The sequence below is a fragment of the Rhipicephalus microplus genome, chromosome 2 (genome assembly GCF_043290135.1).
Source record: "Rhipicephalus microplus isolate Deutch F79 chromosome 2, USDA_Rmic, whole genome shotgun sequence".
Taxonomy (NCBI): Eukaryota; Metazoa; Arthropoda; class Arachnida; order Ixodida; family Ixodidae; genus Rhipicephalus; species Rhipicephalus microplus.
Genome location: NC_134701.1, coordinates 286,897,561 through 286,920,455, shown reverse-complemented (window position 1 = coordinate 286,920,455; position 22,895 = coordinate 286,897,561). Strand labels below are relative to the sequence as shown.

The 22,895-nt window shown below is 44.4% G+C and overlaps 1 protein-coding gene across 1 annotated transcript in view; it reads left to right on the top strand.

Annotated features, from left to right (window-relative positions):
- Nucleotides 1-20,934, top strand: part of LOC119177472 (lysosome membrane protein 2) — an 81,360-nt gene extending 60,426 nt beyond the window's left edge. The window contains exons 4-12 of the mRNA XM_037428893.2: nt 4,075-4,314; nt 7,603-7,694; nt 8,849-8,898; nt 9,815-9,884; nt 13,422-13,719; nt 15,631-15,704; nt 16,533-16,584; nt 17,344-17,496; nt 20,060-20,934. Of these exons, the coding sequence (XP_037284790.2) occupies nt 4,075-4,314; nt 7,603-7,694; nt 8,849-8,898; nt 9,815-9,884; nt 13,422-13,719; nt 15,631-15,704; nt 16,533-16,584; nt 17,344-17,496; nt 20,060-20,128 (1,098 nt within the window). The 3' untranslated portion in view covers nt 20,129-20,934. The remainder of the gene's footprint in view (nt 1-4,074; nt 4,315-7,602; nt 7,695-8,848; nt 8,899-9,814; nt 9,885-13,421; nt 13,720-15,630; nt 15,705-16,532; nt 16,585-17,343; nt 17,497-20,059) is intronic.
- The last annotated feature ends 1,961 nt before the right edge of the window (nt 20,935-22,895 follow it).

Sequence of the window (22,895 nt, the reverse complement as noted above, 5' to 3'; positions counted from 1 at the left end):
GAGAAAGAGAGAGAGACATCAAGCTTTTATTCTGAATAAGTGCAGCATGTGCCCTATAGGTGGGCAGCCTCCTTATTCTAGGTAACCACGGGCAACGGTCCTCTCTCTCAAGCTCCTTAAATTATGCTGCTCTAATCCTTCTATCTTTGGCTCTAGTTGTTGGCTAACACGCCTGCAGAAGATCTACTGACTTCTAGGTCTCCTAGAAATTTCGAATTTAGGACTTATTGCCATTGAAATTGCTGTGCCCATGAGGTTTATTATAGTCAATAGCTATAAATTGCTTCTCGGTTCGAATACAAGTAAAAACAACTGTTGCCGAAGCACACAGAGAGGAAAATTATGCAAGTGGTTTTGCAAATGTGGGGGCTGCCCAGTCGTGATTGCTGATCAACATCTCCAGTTATAAAGCAATAAAACCTCTCAGATGTCATTCAGTTTGACTTGGGTAACAGGAGTTGCCGGGATACCCAAGACGAGTAACCACCACACAAAGAAAAAAAAAAGACTTCGTTTGAGACGGAGCAAATTGTAAGGCAAGTCTACGTACACGTGTGTGACAGCAATTATAGAGGCAAGACCAACCACTGCACATTTATTCCTGGCATTATATTCATGTATTCATGCCATGCGTTTGTTGAATACATTGACAGCTAGAACAGCAGAAATAGCGCGACCATAGCAAGTGAGTGTCACATTTGTAAAGAGTTTCACATTGGAATGCACCTCAATAGAGGGGAAATTAAGCAAACTGCAAGAAACTAAGCCTTCGGTTTTATAAGAACCCTGGCTTGAACAATGGCATAGCATAAGTTTTTTTTAAATAACGCTGTTTATATTTAAAATGTTTCCCGTAAATGTAAAAAAATAGGCATGTTTTTATGAGTGCTGGTGGGTCATTTCCAGGATTTAAAAAACAGGTCTAATAGTTTTAACTTGACACACTATTGACCACGAAAAAAAAATTACCGACGAATACTATACTGCCTACTGCAAATTCTCAGCTCAGCTTTGTGTCGGAGCGAAGCCAACTGTATTTGAAGTTCTCGATTTTCACAAGGTATTCACGGCGCCATAAATAATAATTTTTGAGGAGTGGGACTGTACCGCCTACGCCATTATCCGTCTTCTTGCCGATAAGCGAGGTACCCGCTACACACCTGTAAGGTAGTATGTCTACTTTGTTGATGCTGCATGTGGGTGAGGACGATGAATAATTATGGCCGAGCACTTTGCAGTTTGTTTGAAGCATTAAACCACACACTCATTGAGTAAATGTGATTGTGTGGTGATTTGGTGTCATTTCACTCTTCTGTCACGTTATATTACGTAGGCTAGCGTGATGCTCTCTTTCACCTATTACGTCAGTTTTGCATTGCATTCTCATCGTAAGGCTGACTGTGAAAGTGCTCTCTGAAGAGTGTAGAAGCTGCGCTGAAACTTTGCTTCGCCCCCTCCCCACCCCTCCTGTGCGCCTATTTGTGCATACCATCGGCGTACTTAAACTCCTCTTCTTAATGCGATTCTACTGTCGTCTCAGCTTCCGTATCATTATTACTATCGTGACCCCTTCTACCTTCCCCAGACCCGATAAAATGCTACTACCTTCATTTCGTAGAATTCCATGTTCCCCTTGACAGAATTTGCGTTCCTCCATTCAGAATAACGTACCAGTATCCGAGTGACGCAGAGTTTTTTAGTCACGCAAGTCCTGAGACTCACGATAAACCCCATGTATCGAATTCCCGGCATTCCACTAACCAAACTCGGAGGAGGGGGTTCTTGATTGTCGTGTCATCTGTTGACCAAAAAATAAACTAATAAACACTCGCGACGACACCAACGCTGCATGCGGATTTGAACAGCTTGCGAGAGGCGCATCATTAGGCATTGCCGTGGTGCTTTAGCGTTTTGTATTTTGCTCGGCTCTTGTCGAGGGAACCAGCCTTAATGTTAACGCAATGAATGATAATCTGACGAGTATCACTACGGAGTGTACAGTGGAAGTTGGAGGTACGTTAGTCAGACAGGACACTGGCAAGTGGGCCCAGGAAACGAAGAATCTCATTAAAAAGCGTCAAAGCATGAAAGCCTCAAGTGCAACAGACAAAATAGAGTTGGTAGAGCTTTCGAAGTCGACTAATAAACGTAAGGTATGCAATATAAGAAGGTACAACATGGAGAGATTTGAACACGCTCTGAAGAATGGAGGAAGCGTCAAAGCAGTGAAGAGGAAACTTGGGATAGGCAAAAATCGGATCTATTCACTAAGGGACAAGGAAGGCAAAATAACGACCAATATGGATAGGATAGTTAAAATAGCGGAGGAGTTTTACAGAAATCTGTACAGTAGCCGGGACGACCACGACTTTAATACTATAAGAACTTACAGTAACCCAGATGACACCCCACCAGTAATGATAAAAGAAGTCAGAAAAGCTTTGGAGAGCATGCAAAGAGGCAAATCTGCTGGTGAGGACCACGTAACATCAGATATGCTGAAAGATGGAGAACAGATTGTGTTAGAAAAACTAGCCACCCTGTTTACGAGGTGTCTCCTGACGGGTAGAGTACCATAATCTTGGAAGAATGCTAACATCAACTTAATACATAAGAAAAGAAGTGACTAAGACTTGAAGAATTACAGGCCGACCAACTTGCTCTACGTCGTATACAAGCTATTTACAAAGGTCATTGCTAACAGAATTAAGACAACGTTAGCATTCAAGCAACCAAAGAAACAAGCAGGATTTCGAACAGGCTACTCAGCAATCAGTCACATTGATAACAATCAGGTAATAGAGAAATGCTCAGAATATAGCCAACTATTATACATAGCCTTTATAAATTACGAGTAGGCGTTCGATTCAGTAGAAATATCAGCAGTCATGCAGACACTGCGGAATCAGGGTGTCAACGAAGCATATATAGATACCCTTGAAGAAATATACAGGGGAACTGCTACCATAGTGTTTCTTAAAGAAAGCAACAGAATACCAATCAAGAAGGGTGTAAGGCAGGGGGATACAATCTCCCCAATGCTATTTACCGCGTGCTTACAGGAGGCTTTCAGAGGCATATAATGGGGACAGTTAGGGGTAATAGTTAATGAAGAGTACCTTAGTAACCTGCGCTTCGCCGATGACATTGCATTACTGAGCAGCTCAGGGGACGAATTGCAACTCATGATTACGGAGTAGACAAGGAGAGCAGAAAGGTAGGTGTTAAAATTATTCTGCAGAAAACGAAAGGGATGTACAACAACCTGGCAAGAGAACAGCGCTTCGAGATAGGTAATAGTGCACTTGAATTTGTAAAAGACTGTCTATTTAGTACAGGTAATAACCGCGGAGCCGAACCACGAGATTGAAGTAACTAGAAGAAAAAGAATGAGGTGGACCACATTTGGCAAGCACTCTCAAATTGTGACAGGTAGATTGTCACTATCCCTTAAGAGGAAGGTACATAACAGCTGTATCTTACCGGTACTTAGCTACGGAGAAGAAACCTGGAGACTTACAAAGAGGGCTTAGTATAAATTGAGGACCACGCAGTGAGCAATGGAACGGAAAATGGTACGTGTAACCTTTTGGGACAAGAAGAGAGCAGAGTGGATCGGGGAACAATCCGGGGTTAAGGATATCATAGTCGAAATCAAGAAGAGGAAATGGACGTAGGCTGGGCATGTAGCGCGTAGACAGGATAACCGCTGGTCATTAAGGGTAACTAACTGGATTCCCAGAGAAGACAAGCGGGTTAGGGGGAGATAGAAGGTTAGGTGGGCAGATGAGATTAAGAAGTTTGCGGGTATAAATTGGCAGCAGCAAGCACAGGACCTGGTTAACTGGCGAAACATGGGAGAGGCCTTCGTCCTGCAGTGTACGTAGTCAGGCTGATAATGATGATGATTCTGCGCCCAGATGGTGCGACGATTTGCAGGCCGCCGCAGAATTGGGCATGTTACGGTTTAGGAACGCAGTTTCTCAACCGGCATGATTGAATAACTCTGTGGTTGTGAACGGGTGACGGGATTCGGCGAGGCTATTTAACGAACTGTGTTGTACCCTCGTGCAGGCGATCGCCGCGCTGACTCGCAAGAAGGTTCCCGAAGTGGCCGCCCCGCTCATCATGCCCATCCTGGACTCCATGATGCGCAAGCACAACGAGACGCTGGCCACGCGGCGCAGCGTTCGCGAGATGCTCTTCGAAGGCTACCAGGTTGGACTGATGCGGGACCTCATCCGGCTGGCCAAGGCCTTCCTGCCCAAACTGGAGAACCCCCTCAAAAACAACACGTTCGGACTCTTCTTCGGGGTGGGTAATTGCCAGGGCGTGTCGCATCGCTTGGCACTTTTAGCAGCACGGATCCCAGCATTCGTCACATTGTAGTCAATACGTTACTTGGGAAGAAAGAGCCACGAAAAAAAAATTCTACTGTTCAGAGAAAAAAAATTAAGGCAGCTTAACACCAGGGGTGTCATGCCGGAATGGTGGAGCTGGCCAGCCTTTTTTGTTTCTCTTCGGTTTTCTTTCCTAATCTCTTTTGTTCCTTCTCCCCTATCTCGTTTTTTTTCAGCTTGTTTATCAGTTTCTCTGGATTTGTTTCTTCCTCTCTGTTTTGAATTTCTTTCTCTTTCTTGCTCTGTCTATTTTCCCCCATACTATGTCTTTTTCTCGCTATCTATTTCGTACTTGCACCCTCTTTATTTTCTAGATTTTATAAACGGTTCTGCCTGCATTGCGCCAATCACACTGTTTTTGTATTGATGGTGGTGATGATGAGTGATCATCGTCAAGACACTCGAAGGAGACCATTTCTCCTTGGTGCGAGCGCACGTTCAATGTGCTACACATGGAGCGTTACCCGAAGCGACGATGACATCACACGTCGGCGTACAAGAGTCGGACCCTATAAAGTGCTCCCCACTTATAAGTGAATGGTGTGCTTGAACAGACTTCTTTCGTTGTGTCTTGCCAGCCGCTGGGCAGGTCTCCACGGCCGGATGCGCGCAGAGGGAACATGTATATATATACAGACAGTTTATGGTGAAGACTGTTATGGCCTACTGCCCTTGCTTGGGGAAGTGCAGCGCTAAGAAACACGTGGCAATAAAGTTTCTTTTTTTTTAAAGAGTCTGTCGTCAAGATTCAGTTGCAAAGTGAGCGCCCGTGTTGTCTACTGTGTGCCCCTGTCCGTGCGTTCCTTAGCGCTGCATCCCCAAAAGTATTCACTATGAAGCAGCTCAACCAAACGAAAGTTTTGCTACTGAACGTACAATGGTCGATGTTCAATAAACGTTCAGCAGGTCACATCACAATACAGTGCATAACTCCGCTAAACTGAACGGCAACTACTATGCAAGGCAGTTTTGCAAACGTAGCTATACGTCCCATTGCTCGCCATTATCGTAAGTTTGCGGCCAAGCGAAGCCGCAACCAAGACATACCGAATGTGGCGACCTTCGGTGAGAGCCCTCCAAGGCCACCGTCGGTCTGGCGGTCGAGTGCGGCAATAGGTAGTTTCTTTTTTTTTCTTCCGCAAAAGACAGCCGACATATATTTCTCGGATTGCTCACTGGCGCGCATGACTGCACCCTCAGCGTTAGGTGCGTTTACTAGTGAGGGTTGAATCGCGTTCGAAAACCTTGGCTTCGGCGAGGGGCAAAGACTAATCTACGTCGTCTTTTCCGGGAGGTTACCTGGCGTATGCAGCTGCTTCACTTATTGGATTGAGCGAATTACGTGGTCAGACGCAACAGCCGCGGATTTGGTGTGTCGTCGTCCCTGAGCTGCGGTCGTCTGTGACAATCGCGGCCGAATCGCCCTTGAGTCAAGAGCGCGCGCGCCGCCAAGAAGGTTACACACACAAAAAAGACGCAATCCGTTAGACGTTCGCCTTTTGTGCCAACGGACCCTACGAAACGACACGTGGCTTGCCGTAGCCCCGATTGCGAGGAGGCTTTCGAGACAGTCGATGGTACGGAGGGTGATTAGAGTTACATATATACGACATGGCCGCTTGATTCTTGCACTAATGCACTTGATCTCTGGGTGACCTTCGAGAAACGGCCTCGCTGCGTGTCCAGCAGCAGTCGATAGCCGCGTTACAAGATCGGCTTGCGTAACCATGTGTGTATCAACATATATACAGGAAAGGAATTAATGGATGCATGGAGAGGGCTGCCGACACACAATTCACTCTTCCTGCTGTTTTTTTTAATCCTTCTTAACCGCTAGAGACTTTAAGTGTCGCACTCACAAGCTCTAGTGCGCTGGTTTGATTCCCGGCCACGGCGTCCGCATTTACATGACGGCTGAAGTACAAAAAAAAAAAAAACACCCGTGTGCTGTGCCATGTAAGTGCACGTTGAAAAACTCCAGTTCGTCGAAATTATTCCGACGACGTGCCGCATAACCGTATATCGTACTTTTTGGTTCGTAAGAACATCATAAATCACTAAAATGTACAAATTGTGTCCTGTACCCTCCGCACCACAAGGGTGCAGCTTACAAATCAACCTGGATTCATTAATAGCTTCAGCCTGACAAATTTGTTCAAGGCTGCAAATGTTTGCAGTTCCTGCACGACATAAAGGGGACTGCTGCGATCTGGTTTCGCACCGCTTCCAGTAGAACAACGTTTCAGCAGTTTTGCTGCTGCGAGTTACATCATTTATATATAGTGATTATAGTCATCTATAGTGATTCAGTGCGTGCGGTCGAAAAAGTTTTCTTCAATTGTTTTGTTTCGCATGGCTGTATACAGTTAGCATTTATTCAAGGGGAAAATTCTTAGCGTTTCTTTTACTTGTAAGAATTTTAAACCATTTAAAGGTACTTGAATCGCGTTATGAAGGGGATATCTAAATGAGATCTCTGGGAAGTTGTCAGTGCAACTTTGTGAGCACATTTTCGAATCGCAATGCAAAACAAATAACACACTCGCAGAACTTTCATAACAGAGTAAAATGTGGCCACATACGGCATCTAATAACGTTTAAGGTACGCTCATGTAATATAGCGTCCGAAGTGCATGCACAGTAAGTGAAAAAAAGAAACGAAGAAAATCAGTGTCGCGCAAAACGAAGTTAATATCGCGATAGCAAGGAATTGCATTTTCACACAAAGAATGACAAGCAGCACGAAAGATGCAGCGTGCCGCTAAATTACAACTGCGTGGACTGTCGAGAACAACTGTCGAGAACTGGCGTGGAAATGGCGCGGACTAACGACTGTCAGTTGTTACATCCTTGCATTTGAGCAGGGCACTGCAAGTGACAAATATGCAGAACCAGGTGCTATGAGATATTTCTTGTTCTTTCAAACTGTGGCACGTAGAGAGACCTCTCTGGATTTCCTGCCACGTGGTGGCGTTTGATGCGAGGTGTGCGTTTTGTGTGTGTTTTCTTTTTGCTATGCCTCCATCGCGAGTGAGTATCAAAACAGACTACTCTAGAGCCCACTTTTATACTCATACATATACACTCATGGGAAATGACGGTGATGGTAAAAATCACAATAATAAAATGACAGTAAAATCAATCGAAGGACAATTACGTGCTCTTAACATTATTTCTTTTTTTTTCTTTCTGGTTCAAACAGAGGAACAACAGCCATGACGGCCTGTACTCCGTGTACACCGGTGAAGACAGTCCAACGAAGTTCGCCAAGCTGGAACAGTGGAACAACCAAAAGTGAGCCACTGATTCTTTCCCGCACGCTGTTCTGCTCTTGTTCTGCATGGAAGACGTGAAGTGACGCATATGAGCTTACGCCGCCAACGAGTGCAAGAAAACGAGTCTGCTTTTTGCAGTTGTGAGTTACGACGTCGTCATTCAGGAGTATAATTTAATCGGATTCCTGCGTTATGAAGGAAGAGAAATGGTTTAGCTGCAACACGCTGCGCTGTGACCACAGGGTTAATAAACGTTTCCGCCGTATACGATGTCTTTTAGCATTAAAAAGAGCAAAACGCTACGATGGTTTAACCTGTAACTAAAGTGGTGTAACAGCGTACATTCGCAGACATTGGGCATTGTTTGTTACAATACCTACAGGCCTTTCTCTCTTTCTGTGTGGCGGGGGAGGGGGAGAAAGAGGGCGTGCGAGCAATGTAATAAAAAGGCGTGCTATAACTCTAATATAAAAAGACGTGACAGGCTTTTAACGTGATAGCGTGTAAAAGCTCGTTTCGCTAAAATTCCGGTGTTGGTGTCGTTGTTCATGAGCAAAAAAAGAACAAAAAAAATGTTAGGTTCGACTGAGAATCGAACCCAGGCATTCCGCGTGGCAAGCAAGTGTTCTGCTGTGAAGCCACGTCATTGATTTTTTTTTTCGTTACTTCAGTGCTTCAGTTTTGAACTGTGCTAAGAAAGCACATATTTCGTACTATTGTTTCATGTTGAATGAAGGTTCAATGCGGGGTACCCCATTAAGCTCGTTCTTTTGCATTTTTCGTTATTCTAGTAACAAATCCAGAGATTCTTGGAAAAAAATTTGACTTTCCGAGCATCAGAATAAGCGTGACTCACAACAACGCGTGACCTCCAAATTAGGAAGCAGGTGAGAACCCTGGTGTGCCTCTGGAAGTCGTGGAGCTGCACTATTTCCTTCTTACGGCACATGGTGTGCAATGCGATACGATCGGGCTTCTATTCTTTAGGGAACACAATAGCTACGACGAGAATTTGCGAGGATTCTCCCTTTCGTAACTGATATCACACTAAAATGTTGCTTTGTTGTTGACGTTGCATGATTCTGAGGACCTCAACCTCAGTCACAGAGCACTCGTCGTTACGAAGAGTTAAGGAATACTACCGCCTGAAGCATGTTCACGCGAATCACGCAGGTCTCTCAGCTACTGGGCTGGACCCACGTGCAACATGATCAACGGCACCGGTGAGTAGCTACGCCTTGCATATTTCAAACCTCTTGGTGCCTGCCACGGCAACAAAATTTGCAGCGTTACTGTGGCAGTTCCATACTATCTGCCATATACCTCACTGTTTTCAGTGTTTAGTCTCCGTTATGATTGTTCGGAATAACTGTAGACTGTCGAAACCAGTGGTGCGTGGTTGATATAAATAAGATACGCTTAGAATATCCGCGAGCGAAAATCGGGAAGGATGTTTAATGAAGCAGGGTCGTTACTGATAGGACGAATAACAGTACATCATGGCAGTAGGAGCTTGCAGCATGAAAAGGATATTAAGGAGAAACAGTGTGTTCAAGTGCAATGGATCGAACACCGCAATATTAAAAACAGACAGACCGGGAGACTACTGATATTCACTTTTTAATATATTATTATTATTATTATTATTATTATTATTATTATTATTATTATTATTATTATTATTATTATTATTATTATTATTATTATTATTATTATTATTATTATTATTATGTCCCATATCTCAACACACATAAAACTCGCTGTTGTGCGATCATTCTGGTACCACAATTAACATAATGTACAAGTCCTCTGCACTGCGTTTATACACCTAAACAACACAAATGTAGAAACAGTGGAGCCGACAACGCATTTCTCTTGTGAATTAGCACGTCGCAAAATGCACTACTCCATGATGGGGGTAATAAATCATAGTTGGCTCTTAATTCATTCGCACGACAATGAGATTCCTGTAATGTTAACTTCAAATTAAAAAAAAATTAAATGTTTGCAAAAAAAAAAGTGTAGACAGTTTTTCGGTATAGATATCATCAGCCTCATCGGGGAAGCAATCTGTGCACAAGTGGTAATAGCAAGCAAAAATGAAAATTTGTTCTGATATTTTTTTTTTTCGCCGTGCAGACGGGGGCCAATTTGCACCATTCCTCTCAAAGGACACCACACTGTACGTGTTCTCAACGGATCTGTGCCGGTGAGTTTTGAGCAAAACACAGTGTGCTGCAGTATATACTCCAGAATACCGAACGGGAAGGAAGGCATGATTAGACATTAATTAGACTTAGGAAGTGAGTTGGGCTTGTTGAAAAACATTCGTATCAAGACTGCATGCAGTATACGAGTGCTTTCCAACAACCGAAGCCTATATTAGGTGTAAAGAACAGTAGCGAAATACGACCTTTGAAGGCGTGTCTTTGTAATGTTATGAAATAAATACACCAGCATGGTTCTTCCACTCAAGTCTTTTGGCAGGAGGAAAGATACATGGTTGCACTACAAGGGTAACGCTATACAAATAACAGACCACAATGAACACAAGACACAGCTGGATGCACTTTTAAACTGTGCCTTGTGTGCTTTGCAGTATACGATAAGTGAACCGCCGAGCTACCACGAGCCTACTAGCCCCTTTCGTTGCATTATTCCATTTTGATTTATCTCTACATCCTTGAAGGGAAATGTTTACCTGTCAGTTCCGGTTTGAGTAATAAGGTATAAAGGAATAGCTTTGTTCGGCATTCACTCAGCATTGGGGAGATTTCTTGCGTTTCAAGAGGAAGCCCAGAGCAGATATGCTTGCGTGGGTCATCACTATTCACTTTATACAAAATTTACTAGGACATTGAGCCATAGTAACGTTGCCTTTTTTATTAAGAATGACATAACCTGACTTCAATTATAAGTTCGATATGTTTCCTTGTGTTCACTTCGACTTGGGTTTCTGTGTCTCAGATGTACTGTTATTGGGAAACTACAGTCGGCCTCTTGTTTTTTCAACTGCCTCTCAATGTAGCACATGCATTTATCTATCTTGCACAGGCGAATGGAGCCAGTAACATTTTGATCGTCAAAACTCCGGAAGTATTACGTGCTGAGAGCCGTAAGTCCGAAGACGTTGCAGATGAGCTCCGTTGCAAAGTGGCGCAAATAAAAAGAGGCGCAACCTTTGGAAAGGCGAGGAGGCGATGCCTTCGGGGTGGCAGAACAAGTTTTGCCACGAGGCGCACCCAAGAAGTCGTGGAGGACATTTGCACTTTATGCTGACCTTGAAGTGTCTCGGTAGGCGTCGACACGACGCATCTCGCATCTCATCCCTTCTATCTGGCTCTCGCAAAGTTTGTGCTTGCATAGGTGAGCAGATGGAGTGGTGTCGTCATGATTATATATATATATATATATATATATATATATATATATATATATATATATATATATATATATATATATATATATATATATATATATATATATATATATATATATATATATATATATATATATATATATATATATAGCAACAAGGAAAACCAGATATTCGGGAATCGAGTACGGGAAATTCTCCAACTAATGAGTCGAACTCACGTCAAACGATGACCAACCGAACATGTCTCCTTAGTGACCTCCTCACATACGTCAAGCCCCGCCGTGGTGGTCTAGTGGCTAAGGTACTCGGCTGCTGACCTGCAGGTCACAAGATCGAATCCCGGCTGCATCTTAGATGGAGATGAAAATGCTGTAGTCCCGTGTGCTCAGATTTCCGTCCACGATAAAAAAGAAAAAAAATAGGTGGTCGAAATTCTCGGAGCCCTCCACCACGGCGTCTTTCATAATCACTTGGTGGTTTGGGGACGTTACACCCCACATATCAATCAATGAATCGCATACGTCAAAGGTCACTCTGTGTGCGTACGTTTTTCAGTAAGGTAGAGAGGCAGGCAGGTTGGAAACGATTCATGTATGTAAAAATCAGCTTGGACAGGACGGAGCACAAGACGAGAATGACAAACTGCGAGAGCTCTTACGCTGTCCTCGTCTCGTGCTCTGTTCTGCTCACGCCAATTTTTACGTACGCGCTTTTCGACATGATATTCAAAGCCTTCCGAGATTCGCACAAGCGTTGTATAGACGCCTTCGTACAATTTTAGTACGGTGCTACCTCTGCACATTCAGTGAGGTCACTATGAATCACAGCGGTGTTGTGTGTCACGTTCGATTAAAAGGCGCAGTTGTGGCTATTTCGCGCTAAGAAACAATGAGGCAAGGGTCAACGGAGCGCATTGGTCCTTCCCTCGTTGTTTGTTTGCGCGAAATAGCCATAACCGTGGCCTATAGTAGGACATGAACCGACTAGCCCAACATCGTGTACTTCTGTGTCACGCGGTCACCCGAGTCATGAGTTTTGCTTAGCGAATCGTCATGTGACTTACCATGGGCATGCTGTAAACGACAGCAGCCAATTTTATAATGTTCGTTGCATGGACATGTTGCAGGGTCCAAAGAAAAGAGTGGAGTAGGTTAACGCGCAGTTTAGGACTCTCGATTTCTAGTTTTGATGGCTCGGGGTTTTCTAACGTGAACAAGCTGCAGCAAGGTACACCTATATCATCGCAATCGGCTGCCACGTGAAATGAACCTCGACGAAATGCCATTGGCTTAGTACAGCTAAGGCATACTGAACAAACCAAACACAGTACAGACTCTTAAGAAATGCTATAGTAATAACACTGTATGTAGTTGTGACATCACCTAATCTGAGTATGCGAACGGCCCGCGATCGCGTCTGCGGGGTTATTTGACAGCAGCTGTTTTTAAACCAGGTGGCACGCTGCGTCCCGTTGTGACAACGCGCTTTGCAACGCGCGTGTGTGAGTGAATCTTTCCATCGATGCGTGGCCTGACACACGCGCTGACTCATGTAGCCATCCAGGCACGCTCACGTGTCATCTTCCTCGCACCCTGCTGCGTCACTCCATTGTGGCTGCTGCTTTGTGTTCTGAGACAGCCGCATGCTCCTACACGATCAAATACCTAGAAATTGCGCTGTTTACTGGTTCCGCTAAGGTTGTAGCTCCTCTTGTATTTATATGGTGATAAGATGTGCGGAACAAAAGGTGGACTCTGCCCTTGTGACCACCGACTCTCACTCCGTGTGCCGTATACTTTTCAGGCTAGGGTGAGTCCAAGTATGGCAATGAGAATCCTTGGAACAGAACTCCTGAATCATAATTTAATACTAGGATGCCCCGTGCACGCGGGACTTGAGGGCAACGAAAGGGCAGACCGGCTTGCTCACTACATTAGCATTCCATAGAGTACCGGTCGCTACCCTTAAATTAAAGCTCCACATAAATTTCACACTATAGACGCACACTTATCCGTGTTAGGGGTGGAGGATGGGGCGGCCAACACTCGCTCGCATACGTGGGAACCCCAGAACAATCAGTCCTCCCCTTTTGGGGACATCATCTTGATGGTCGGAGGGAAAGACTTGGCTAACTGTATGCTCGAATGAGCCTGGTGAGCCGTAAAGGCCGTTGAGGCCGTGGACTTGCCCACTGCTCAATAGCAGTGGTTGCTACTACTACTGCTACCACTACTATTGTTATAGTGTTTATACGTGTTTCAGTGCTTTCACCACAGATCAGTTCTGCTCTGGTTCATATGATGACGCTCAAAATTGACTATAGATATAGCATCCACACGAGGCAGGAACTGAGTGTCGTCAACGCAGGTCCATGTACTTCCGCTATGAGAAGGAGACCATGGTGCACGGCATCCGCGCCTGGCGCTTCACCATCCCGGCGTCGCTGTTCGAGTCGGCGGACGTCCGAGAAGAGAACCGCTGCTTCTGCCTCACGACTCCCGTGTGCCCCAAGAGTGGCGTGACTCACGTGGCTGCCTGCCGCAAGGGGGCGCCTATAGTGCTCTCCTCGCCACACTTCTACCACGGCGACGAGGAGTTTGTGAACGCCGTGCGCGGGCTCAAGCCCATCAAGGAGATGCACGAGACATTCCTCGACATACACCCGGCGAGTACCACTGAGATAGGGGTGATGCCACATGACGCATCTCTTTCACTTTGCAAGAAAAGCCGAATGGTGTTATGACCGCTTACCACGCTGCTCTGAGCGTTTGCTATGATGCATGTCCAAGAAAGTAAAGCCAAGTGGGACTTCTTACATATGCTGGATTCACAGCACGAGCCATCTTCAAGCTATTGTGTAAAGTAAAAGAAACCTTGGCCCAGCGAAAACATGTTTTGTGTTTCCGGGTGTCCAAGAAGGGCTTTAGCTCATTCACCGTCTTATGCAGCAACGCCTAACCGCTCCGAGGTTTGCAAATTTCGATCCATCGTGAACCTCTGCGATCTCGAAGCGTATACAGAATCGTGTGTTGAGACATCAGTGCGGGTTTAAGCTTTCGGCGTTCCGGTTGCCGAGGCGCGGCACGGAGTGCAAAAAAAAAAAACAAAATCACCATAAACTACACCGGATAGACTTGCAAATGCAGGGCACCGCAGCAGTTTGGGAAGCTCTTGGACGACGTCGCACTTGCTTCACTAAAAGAAAAAGCAAGGTCAGTCGGCTTGCGCAGTCTCCTGCGAACTTAGTGCTTGCACAAAAAGCTCTTCTGCAAAACCGTTGAAACCCATCGTGTTTGCGATGAGCACCATCGTTTCTCTGGCGGTATTTCTGCGTGACCGGCCACTGCACCGAAAGAGGTCAAACCGGTAGCCCTCGTGCTTTTTCGTCGGTTGGGGTACTGCGTGAGCTGTTTATAGATAGCCTTATCGCGCCTTCATATGCACGCCATATCGCTGCGCTCGCAAGCTAACCTTCATGACAACACATCATTTCCATATGCGCGGTAACAATACTTGATAATTTCTCAACAGAATGAATGAATGAATGAATGAATGAATGAACATTATTTAAAGTCCGACAGTCTTCACCAGGCGAGGTGGGAAGCCAACAGAGAAAAAAAGAAACTTTCTATAGCTTGCACTGCCAAGCTCGCGTCTTCTAGCCCACAACAATTGACAATCATGCTTATACAAGGACATAGTGAGTCTCATATGAAGTGTTGTATTATAACACATTACAATTAACTCATGTAACATCCACTATAATTTCCTTAGCATGATTATTCCTTAGATCTCAATAATGTTGAGTCTAACAAAGAAAAATGAGCCCTTAAGTATACACTTCTTTCCTTAATTACACTATCTGGCGATTTACGTACTAAAATCAGGATATCATTATGAGGCACAGCGCAGCTGTTGAAGGACTCCCGAGACTTCGACCACCCTTGACGTACGCAAGCCTCCACGAGTGCTTGAACATGTCTCGCGCTGCGAATCCAGCACATAAGTGCCACTTCGCTTTATTTTAATGCGCGTATCTTGGCGCACATTTAGCCTCGATCAAAATGCGGCCATGCGGCCAGCCCGGATTCGATCCCGTGACGTTCGGCTCAGTAGCAGAGCATCATAACCAGACAGCTGCAGCGGGTAAGGAATACTTTCAGACACATAACCATACGTGACTAAAGAGATCCAGTGAAAAAAAAAAGGAACAAGACGTTTTCTGTAACTTAAGCGTGATCTTGTGCCTTTGGTTTGCCAGTTCGCGCTAACGAATAAGCTATGAAGATGGACCACATAAAAAAAATAATACGTCCTAATGGCCAGCCGGCGCTTTGTCTATGCTTAACTCTGTGTTCAGGAAGATTATCTGCTTGATATGCTCTGGAGAAGTGTTTAGCAAGCACAAACGCCGATTCGCAGAGTGTACGGTTTTTCAGCACGAACGGGTGCTTACACCGCTAGGTATGTCAATTATATTCGAGGAAGTCTTGTAATTGCTGAAACCTATTAAAGTACCTACACTTGATGTCATCTGATCGCTGACTTGATTCCTTCTTTTTTCTCTCTCCTGCAGCTGACGGGTCTCGTCATGCGGGCATCGAAGAGGCTTCAAATCAACGTGGATCTCAAGGGTAACGAGCGATTGACGTAAGTGACGATGAACACGTGCAGGTATCGTGACTGCATGTGAGACTACCGCAGGCATTCTCATATGACTACATGCACGTGTCGGGTTCAGCGTCCGGGAGCATCACGGAGACTTGCGGATGTGGCGATGCAACGCTTTAAAAAGAAGGAATCAAGTTCGCACGAGAAGCTTGCTTGCGGGAGAGGGCGTCACCGCATACGACCTCTAAATTTAACCCGCCCGGCCGGAAGTCGGGCCCATAAACCAATGGGAGCAGTGACCCGAACGGAGCTCGAAAAAGAAAGTATGCATACAAACGCGACCACCGACCGCGTTCCTTAACATGAGTGTCTGGGTTGGCAGAAATAATCCCTTGGTTTAAAACTAAACTTCATTTGTGCAAGGGACTTAGTTTTCTCTAGAACTGGGCAGCGCTGAGTGGTCGGACCATCGCAGGCGCCCGTGATCCTATCGGTTTTCCGGACCAGACTGGTCCCTGAGGCCAATACTGGACAGCGATGCCTCCAACCTCAATCTCTTGCGATCTTCTTACTATGCACTTTTGAGCTGCGCATTGCCATGCGATGCAGTGGAGCGTCGGTGGCTGCCACATCATGGACATTTGTCTTTGTTTCCTGTGGGTATATGTATACATGCTATGTATGGGTGTTGTATGTGTATAGCGTACGTAACACCGCAGAGTCCACGGCTGAAACTTTCTTGTGTGGTGCTGGGCAGAGTCTCTTAAATTTTCTGCAATACTACAAGATACACAATCATATCCTTCGTGTTTAGATATTCGGGACGGGTTAAACGAAAAAATAAATGCTGGCGCCTTTGCTCTGCAGATTACTCAAGAACGTGCAAGACACTATATTCCCAGTTGTCTGGATTGAAGAGGTAAGGACTTAATGGAAGCGACGTGCATGCACTTTTTATGCAAATTCCTGCGTGCTAAAAATGAGTAATCAAATCAACACCGTACTTATGGGGCTGAATACCTACAATTTGCGGGGTATATATAAGGACAACAAAGCGATTACTTGATCCGTAGATGTTGTCTGGCTTATAAACGTTATTTTCGCATTTAGCACGATTCGGCGCCATTTCCGTAAGCCCACGGGGACTGTCAGTACTTTTGGAAATTTTCGCGTTTAGTAAATAATTGCAGCCTCTTTTTTTTAATTACACCCTCACAGGCCCTGCAGTGTGTTTTAGGTAGAATGAGGGGCCAATACGTGCACGTTGTGACGAAGTCATTGGAATAAGAGATACGCATAAGTACAAAGTAAAACTGTGAAAATAAAATGCTTAAGAATCGAATAAATATTTTACAAGAACGAAACAATATATAAGTAAATGTTTATGTTACATTGCATGTGCGTGTGTTTTAAAATACTCCAATTGTAGTAAAAAAAAGATAGCTGCCCTGCTGTTTAACACAAATCACGTAAAACAAAACGGAATGTCAAAAAAATCCAGTTGGCAAAAAAAAAGATGAACACGTGCTAAAGACAAATCATATTGCCATATGCATAAGAAGATAGCGAGTAAGGCAGCACGTAGGTTCGCTGTAGTAACTTTTGTTATAGAATTAATTCTCAACGTGTTGCCTCCTTCCTTAATCTCCTGGCATTCAACGCGTCCTCATTGGCGCAGAGGGCCGAGCTAGCTCCTTCCATGGCAGAAGAGTTCAAGCAGAAGGTCGAGTTTCCGATGAAAGTGGGCAACGCAGCGACAGCGTCCGGCCTGATTCTCGGCGGCATTGGCTCGTGCATCTGCGCCATCATGGTGTTCATCTTTTATATGCAGGTGAGAATGTGGTGGACGTGTCTTGCACTGCGGGAACTGACAACACTACAGTGAAGTGTTTCATTCGATCACACTCAAAAAATAAACGCTACGGGGCGGGAGCCATAGGAAGCGACTACAAGTCCCCCATAAATGTGCACGGTGCATACTTGAAGAACTTTTAATGATTATTATAAAACTATCTCTAAATATATTGAAAGTCCGAAAACTGAAAGAGTTGGTCTTGACAGAAAAAAAAAGATTAACACCGCGCATTTCAGACGTGAAACTCACGAGGCAGAGACGACACACTTTTTGAACATGAGTTACGTATTGTGCGCGTAAACTAAAAATAGAAGCTACGTTTTTGAAAGTTTTTATGTATTTTAGATGCATAAAAAAAGATGCGGCAATATGCATACAGCACGTACTCACACGTACAAGTATACTCATGTACTAATACCACATAATTATGAGCAGCAATGCATAGTGTGTTCATAAAAATCATGTACAACATTTACTGTAACGATGTATTTGTACTTTAAACAGGAAGCGAAACGTCCTGGCAGGGCATTAGGGGGGGCGGGAGAGAGGGAGAGAGAGAGAGAAAATTTATTATAAGGCAGAGAGGGGGCGGGAACTCCCTATACCTCCGCACGTATTCGCTCTCGGCAGCGGCAGCGCCGCTTTTACCACTGGCGGTTGGCGGGCATCCTATATAAATAACGAGAAGAAAATAACTTTCATGATGTCACTGGTGAGGTCTCCGAATAGAGGGAAAGAAAGAAAATTTGAGAGGAAGAGGGTTGCCTCTGAAGCCCTCCTTTCCCACTTCGCATAAATGCGCTCGTGCCTTCTTTCAGTTCAGCTGGCCGCTTGGGCAATGCCGCCATAAAATTTTGTTTACCTTTATTTTTTAAATTTTGCTCGTGTTTTCTGAACAGGCGAAAGTTAAGCTGACTGATTTCTCAGTAAGACGAAACTCGATCGACACAAATTAAATGCACTTTTTTATTGCATGTTTGTATTATTAAAACAGGTACATACACGCAATGTCAAAGTGTCGATCGATAAATGCAGCTATATTTTACAACTGACATATGGACATAATGAGAAAACGTTGAACCCAGAATATCCGAACCAATGCTAAAATTAATAGTGGCGAGTTGGACGCATCGTATTTAACTCAATCACGTTTGTTATGACGGCGCGCATAGTTTTCTTACAGAACTTGAGTGCCAAACGAGACATGTTCAGAAGTACGAAGATGCTTGTAGCGATCAGAAGTTTTTCGAGAAAGAACGTCGCTAGAAACAGCGTTTCGGCAAGCTGACTTGTCTTCGTCGGAGCAACAGCGTTACCTTGACGAAGAAGAGTTCACTTGTCAAAACGTTGGCTCCATCGACATTGTCTGTAAAATATTTTTAGAATAATTTTGTCCATCACGTGTATAAGAGTGACACTACTACAAGTAAAGACTCAGAAATTTTGAAACCACGGCTAGAAGGATTTCATGAGCAGGAAGCAGCCTATAACTACTTGAAATCACTTGAATTACTTCCCAAAAGTGAAAAAAAAAAAACTAAAACTAAATAGCCAAGCCAACTCGAAACCAAGCATTTCAGTAAACGCATTTTGCCGACAGGAGCTTGGCTGTCGTCTTAACTAAAGTTAAGCGACACTGCACTTCTGTCAGTCCATGCTTGCAGAGAACTGGGTTTACCCATATGTACTCATGCAAAATCAATACCTGCTCAAATAATGGGTCCAAATTCTTGTGCTCACCCCTTGTAAGTACTGAATAACCTTCGCGGAACTAGAAATCCTCAGGTTAGCACACTGCAGAGCTGCGCAAAACATGTGTTGCCCGATTAAGCCATCTTTGACGAATGCATGGTTGACTTGTTCGACGTAGCTCACTGTGGCTTCTGTTCTCTGCCCACCACAACTTGCTGCCTTTATCTTCCCCGTAGTTGATACGCCAACCGAGCCAGATAACCTAGCGCGATCCAACTTCTCATCGCTGAGCGAGGGGCGAGAAGAAGCGCCGTCAGGCGTTACGAACGCGTGTCAATAACTTCCCGCGCTTCCCCTGATTTAAACAAAAATTTTCGAATCGCTAATTTTCGGAAACCCAAACCAGGCATGCGTCAAGAGAAAGATGAAGTTTGATTGATCAGGAATTACTGAACAGGGAGTTTCACCGAAGCAAACGCTTCAACAAAGTATCCGCCAAAGTAGCAACTTTATATAGCCGCCAGTTTTTTTTTTTACGCTTGTTGTCTCTCTCCCAACATCTTTAACTTATGTGGTTGGAAGAGAGTCAGAAAACTGCGCACAAACACGCCGTTGAGGCATTCAGTTGTTGTCTGCCTTAGTGACATGTTCATTTACGTTTTGGAACTGTGGAAATGATGTTGCGGCTACATAGTCGACCGATCCTGACAATGAACGTGCCATCAAATAAGTCTTCCGGCACTCTGCCATAACTGCCAGAGAAAGTCAGCGTGAAACTGAACATTTCCGTTGAGTCGTACGCATCAAAGTGGCAAACCGCGTTAAATGTGTGACTGCTGCTATGCAGGGCAAGTCCAGGACGGCTGGCATCAGCTCCGAGTACACAAACGGACTGAAGAAAGTTCCGCACACGTAGCTTTTTCGCAACATTGGACGTGCTCACGTAGCTGTGTGCGAATTCTCACTGCAGTGCCGAACACCGTCGCTTCGTCGTCAGCTCGTTGCACCGCCACCGGATGGACGGCCATGAGACATGGTCACTAGTGAGGGGACACGCTTCATCAAGTTTGTGCGGCTGTTCATGGTACATAGTTCAAAACTGCGTGAAGGACGCCCATGCCAGAGTGTACACTTAGTCAACACGTTGTACTTTTTAAGCCTGTGAGAACGTTTTTATTTCTTTCGTGTCTGCGACAAACCATCGCCGTCCAGCGTGCAACGTGGGATCGAAAAACGAACGACACTCATCACCTTCAACTATTCAGAACAAGACTGCTGCTTGAGTGAACCAACTCAGCGTACTTGAGTCACGCTAACGAAGCTTTGTGAAGTCTCAAAGGGCAAGGCAGAGTATCTGAGTCTAACGGCTGCGATCTTGCGCCGTTTCCCACCACACTCGCCGGCCCTTCACTAAGTTCACTACAGAGGCCTTATGGCTGAGGATTGGGACCAACACCTCGAAGTGTACAAGATAACAGCGGTCATCTTGCATCGTTTATTGTGGTGCTGCCCAATGGCCGCTTTGTGATCACTGCTCACGACAGCCCTCAGCACAGTTAGAGATGTATGAAAGGAGTGCATCAGGCATAGCGAGTTTGCTACACGACTCTCTCACCGCAGATCACTCACACAGCCTTGCGCTGCTGAGCAGTCAGTTCTTACATGTGTCATTATTTTGCTTTATAATGATAGCAATAAAGTTGTTATTATTTAGACTCGTTATTCCGGCGCATCGGTGTAAAACCTTTTTTCCAACGGCCACAGAAAGGACAGTGACGTTCGCCACCTTGTTATCTAGCAGTGCGGTACGTATTTGTCTCTCATTTTGGCTACTTAATGTGGCATGCAACACTGACTTCCGGTAACTGCTATGCAGATCTACGACAGAAGGACGCAATTAGGGTGAGTATGTTTACTTTGCTTTTCAGGGAAGCGTCATGGGAATTCCTACCGGCATGCTGCACCACTAGCAGCATTTGTTAAATATTTGGTAAATAACCCACTCATTACGCTGATACTAAAGTAATACAACGCCACATTTAATCAGATTTTTTCCTCAGTGTTTTCTGTCATGTTTGTTTATTGCCTTTTTACTTATTTTCTGGCTGTTTGCTTCTGCTTTCCTTGCTGTTTATTGCGGAAGTTGGAAAAACAGTGGAAGTTAGCTTGAGGAATGGTCTGGATGGTTCAAAGCGTACGTTGTGTTGAGCTTGAGCTATGCAAAAAAAAAAAAGAAAGACGAGTGTGCTTAGATTTGGGCGCACGTTAAAAAAAATACCCGAGTGGTCAAAGTTAAACAGAGCCTCCCACTACCACCTGCCTCATAGTTGCATCGTGGTGGTTTTGGCACGTCAAACCCCATATATTATTGTTACAATTAATACCGCTAAAGTCTTCAATGCCTTATCAAATGCGAAGTATTGACGGACGTCTACTGTAGGTGGTGTCAACACAAGGGATGCGAAAATGTTAATGTGACGACGGTAACATATGACGTGATTATGACTTCAGATACCGCAAAAATTTACAATGTCGCTACAGCACCACTGTCACATACCGTGTACGTCATCACATGGCAACTGCTTGGTCGAAATTTCTCGATGATAAAGGCAGTGTAAAACAAGGCGAGGTGCTGAAAGCTTTCCTGGGGCGGAGTGGGAGGATGAGCCCCGAGAAGACGACGAAAAGAGCGCTCGTCTTCGAGTCGGCGTCGGCATACAGTTTAGGAAACTCTATGTACGTGGGTGTGTGCCACTGTCCACGATTCTACTCTACTCCACTCACGATTCGCTCCTTGTCATTGTTTTCGGAGTTCACCTGCAAATCGAAAATTCCACTTATGCCTGGTGGCGTACATATTAGCACCAACCTTTGAATATTAAAGAAGTAACCGTTAAACTGCGAAGGCTCAACGGCAACAGTACCGAACGAAACTGAGGCAGCTACTTAAGGGACCCGATAATTATTTTTGTTTCCTTCCTATGGCACGTACACACACTGTGAGATTGGCCAAAACGCGTAGCTGAAACTTTAAAAGGCTATCTGAATATCGTTAGGTGAAGTTAAGTATAAATTAGATGAAAATATTACGTAGTACACTAGATTAACACTACAAGTAATATGCTATTGAGCGCGTATTTCAAACTGCTGTATTAAACTGATGGAAAGAATTTTGAAGAGACCAGTTAAGCTTTACCGCATTTTAATAACGAATATCTTTGAATACAAGAACAAAACGTTACTCGTTTAGCAGTTATAAGAAAATTCTCCTCCTTCTTCTCTTTATTATTATTATTACTATCAGTATTATCACCATTATTATTATTATTATTATTATTATATTATTATTATTATTATTATTATTATTATTATTATTATTATTATTATTATTATTATTCGTAGTAGTAGAAGTATTGATGAATGTCAAAGGAAAAGACATAAGACATTCTGATTACTTATTCTTTATTTTTCTTATTTTTGTATCTTTGTATGTATCTTTTATTCTACTACCATGATGTAGAAATAGCCGGCTCTAACGTAGCCTACCTTTTCACATACTTTCATATACAAATTTGAAAAAAAAAACCTAGGAACAAAGTGTTTTCCCATTGTCTTGAAGCGTGATAGAGTGAAGTCATTGGCGCGTGCTCTAATTCGAGAGCGGACTGCCTGTGGAACGCGAA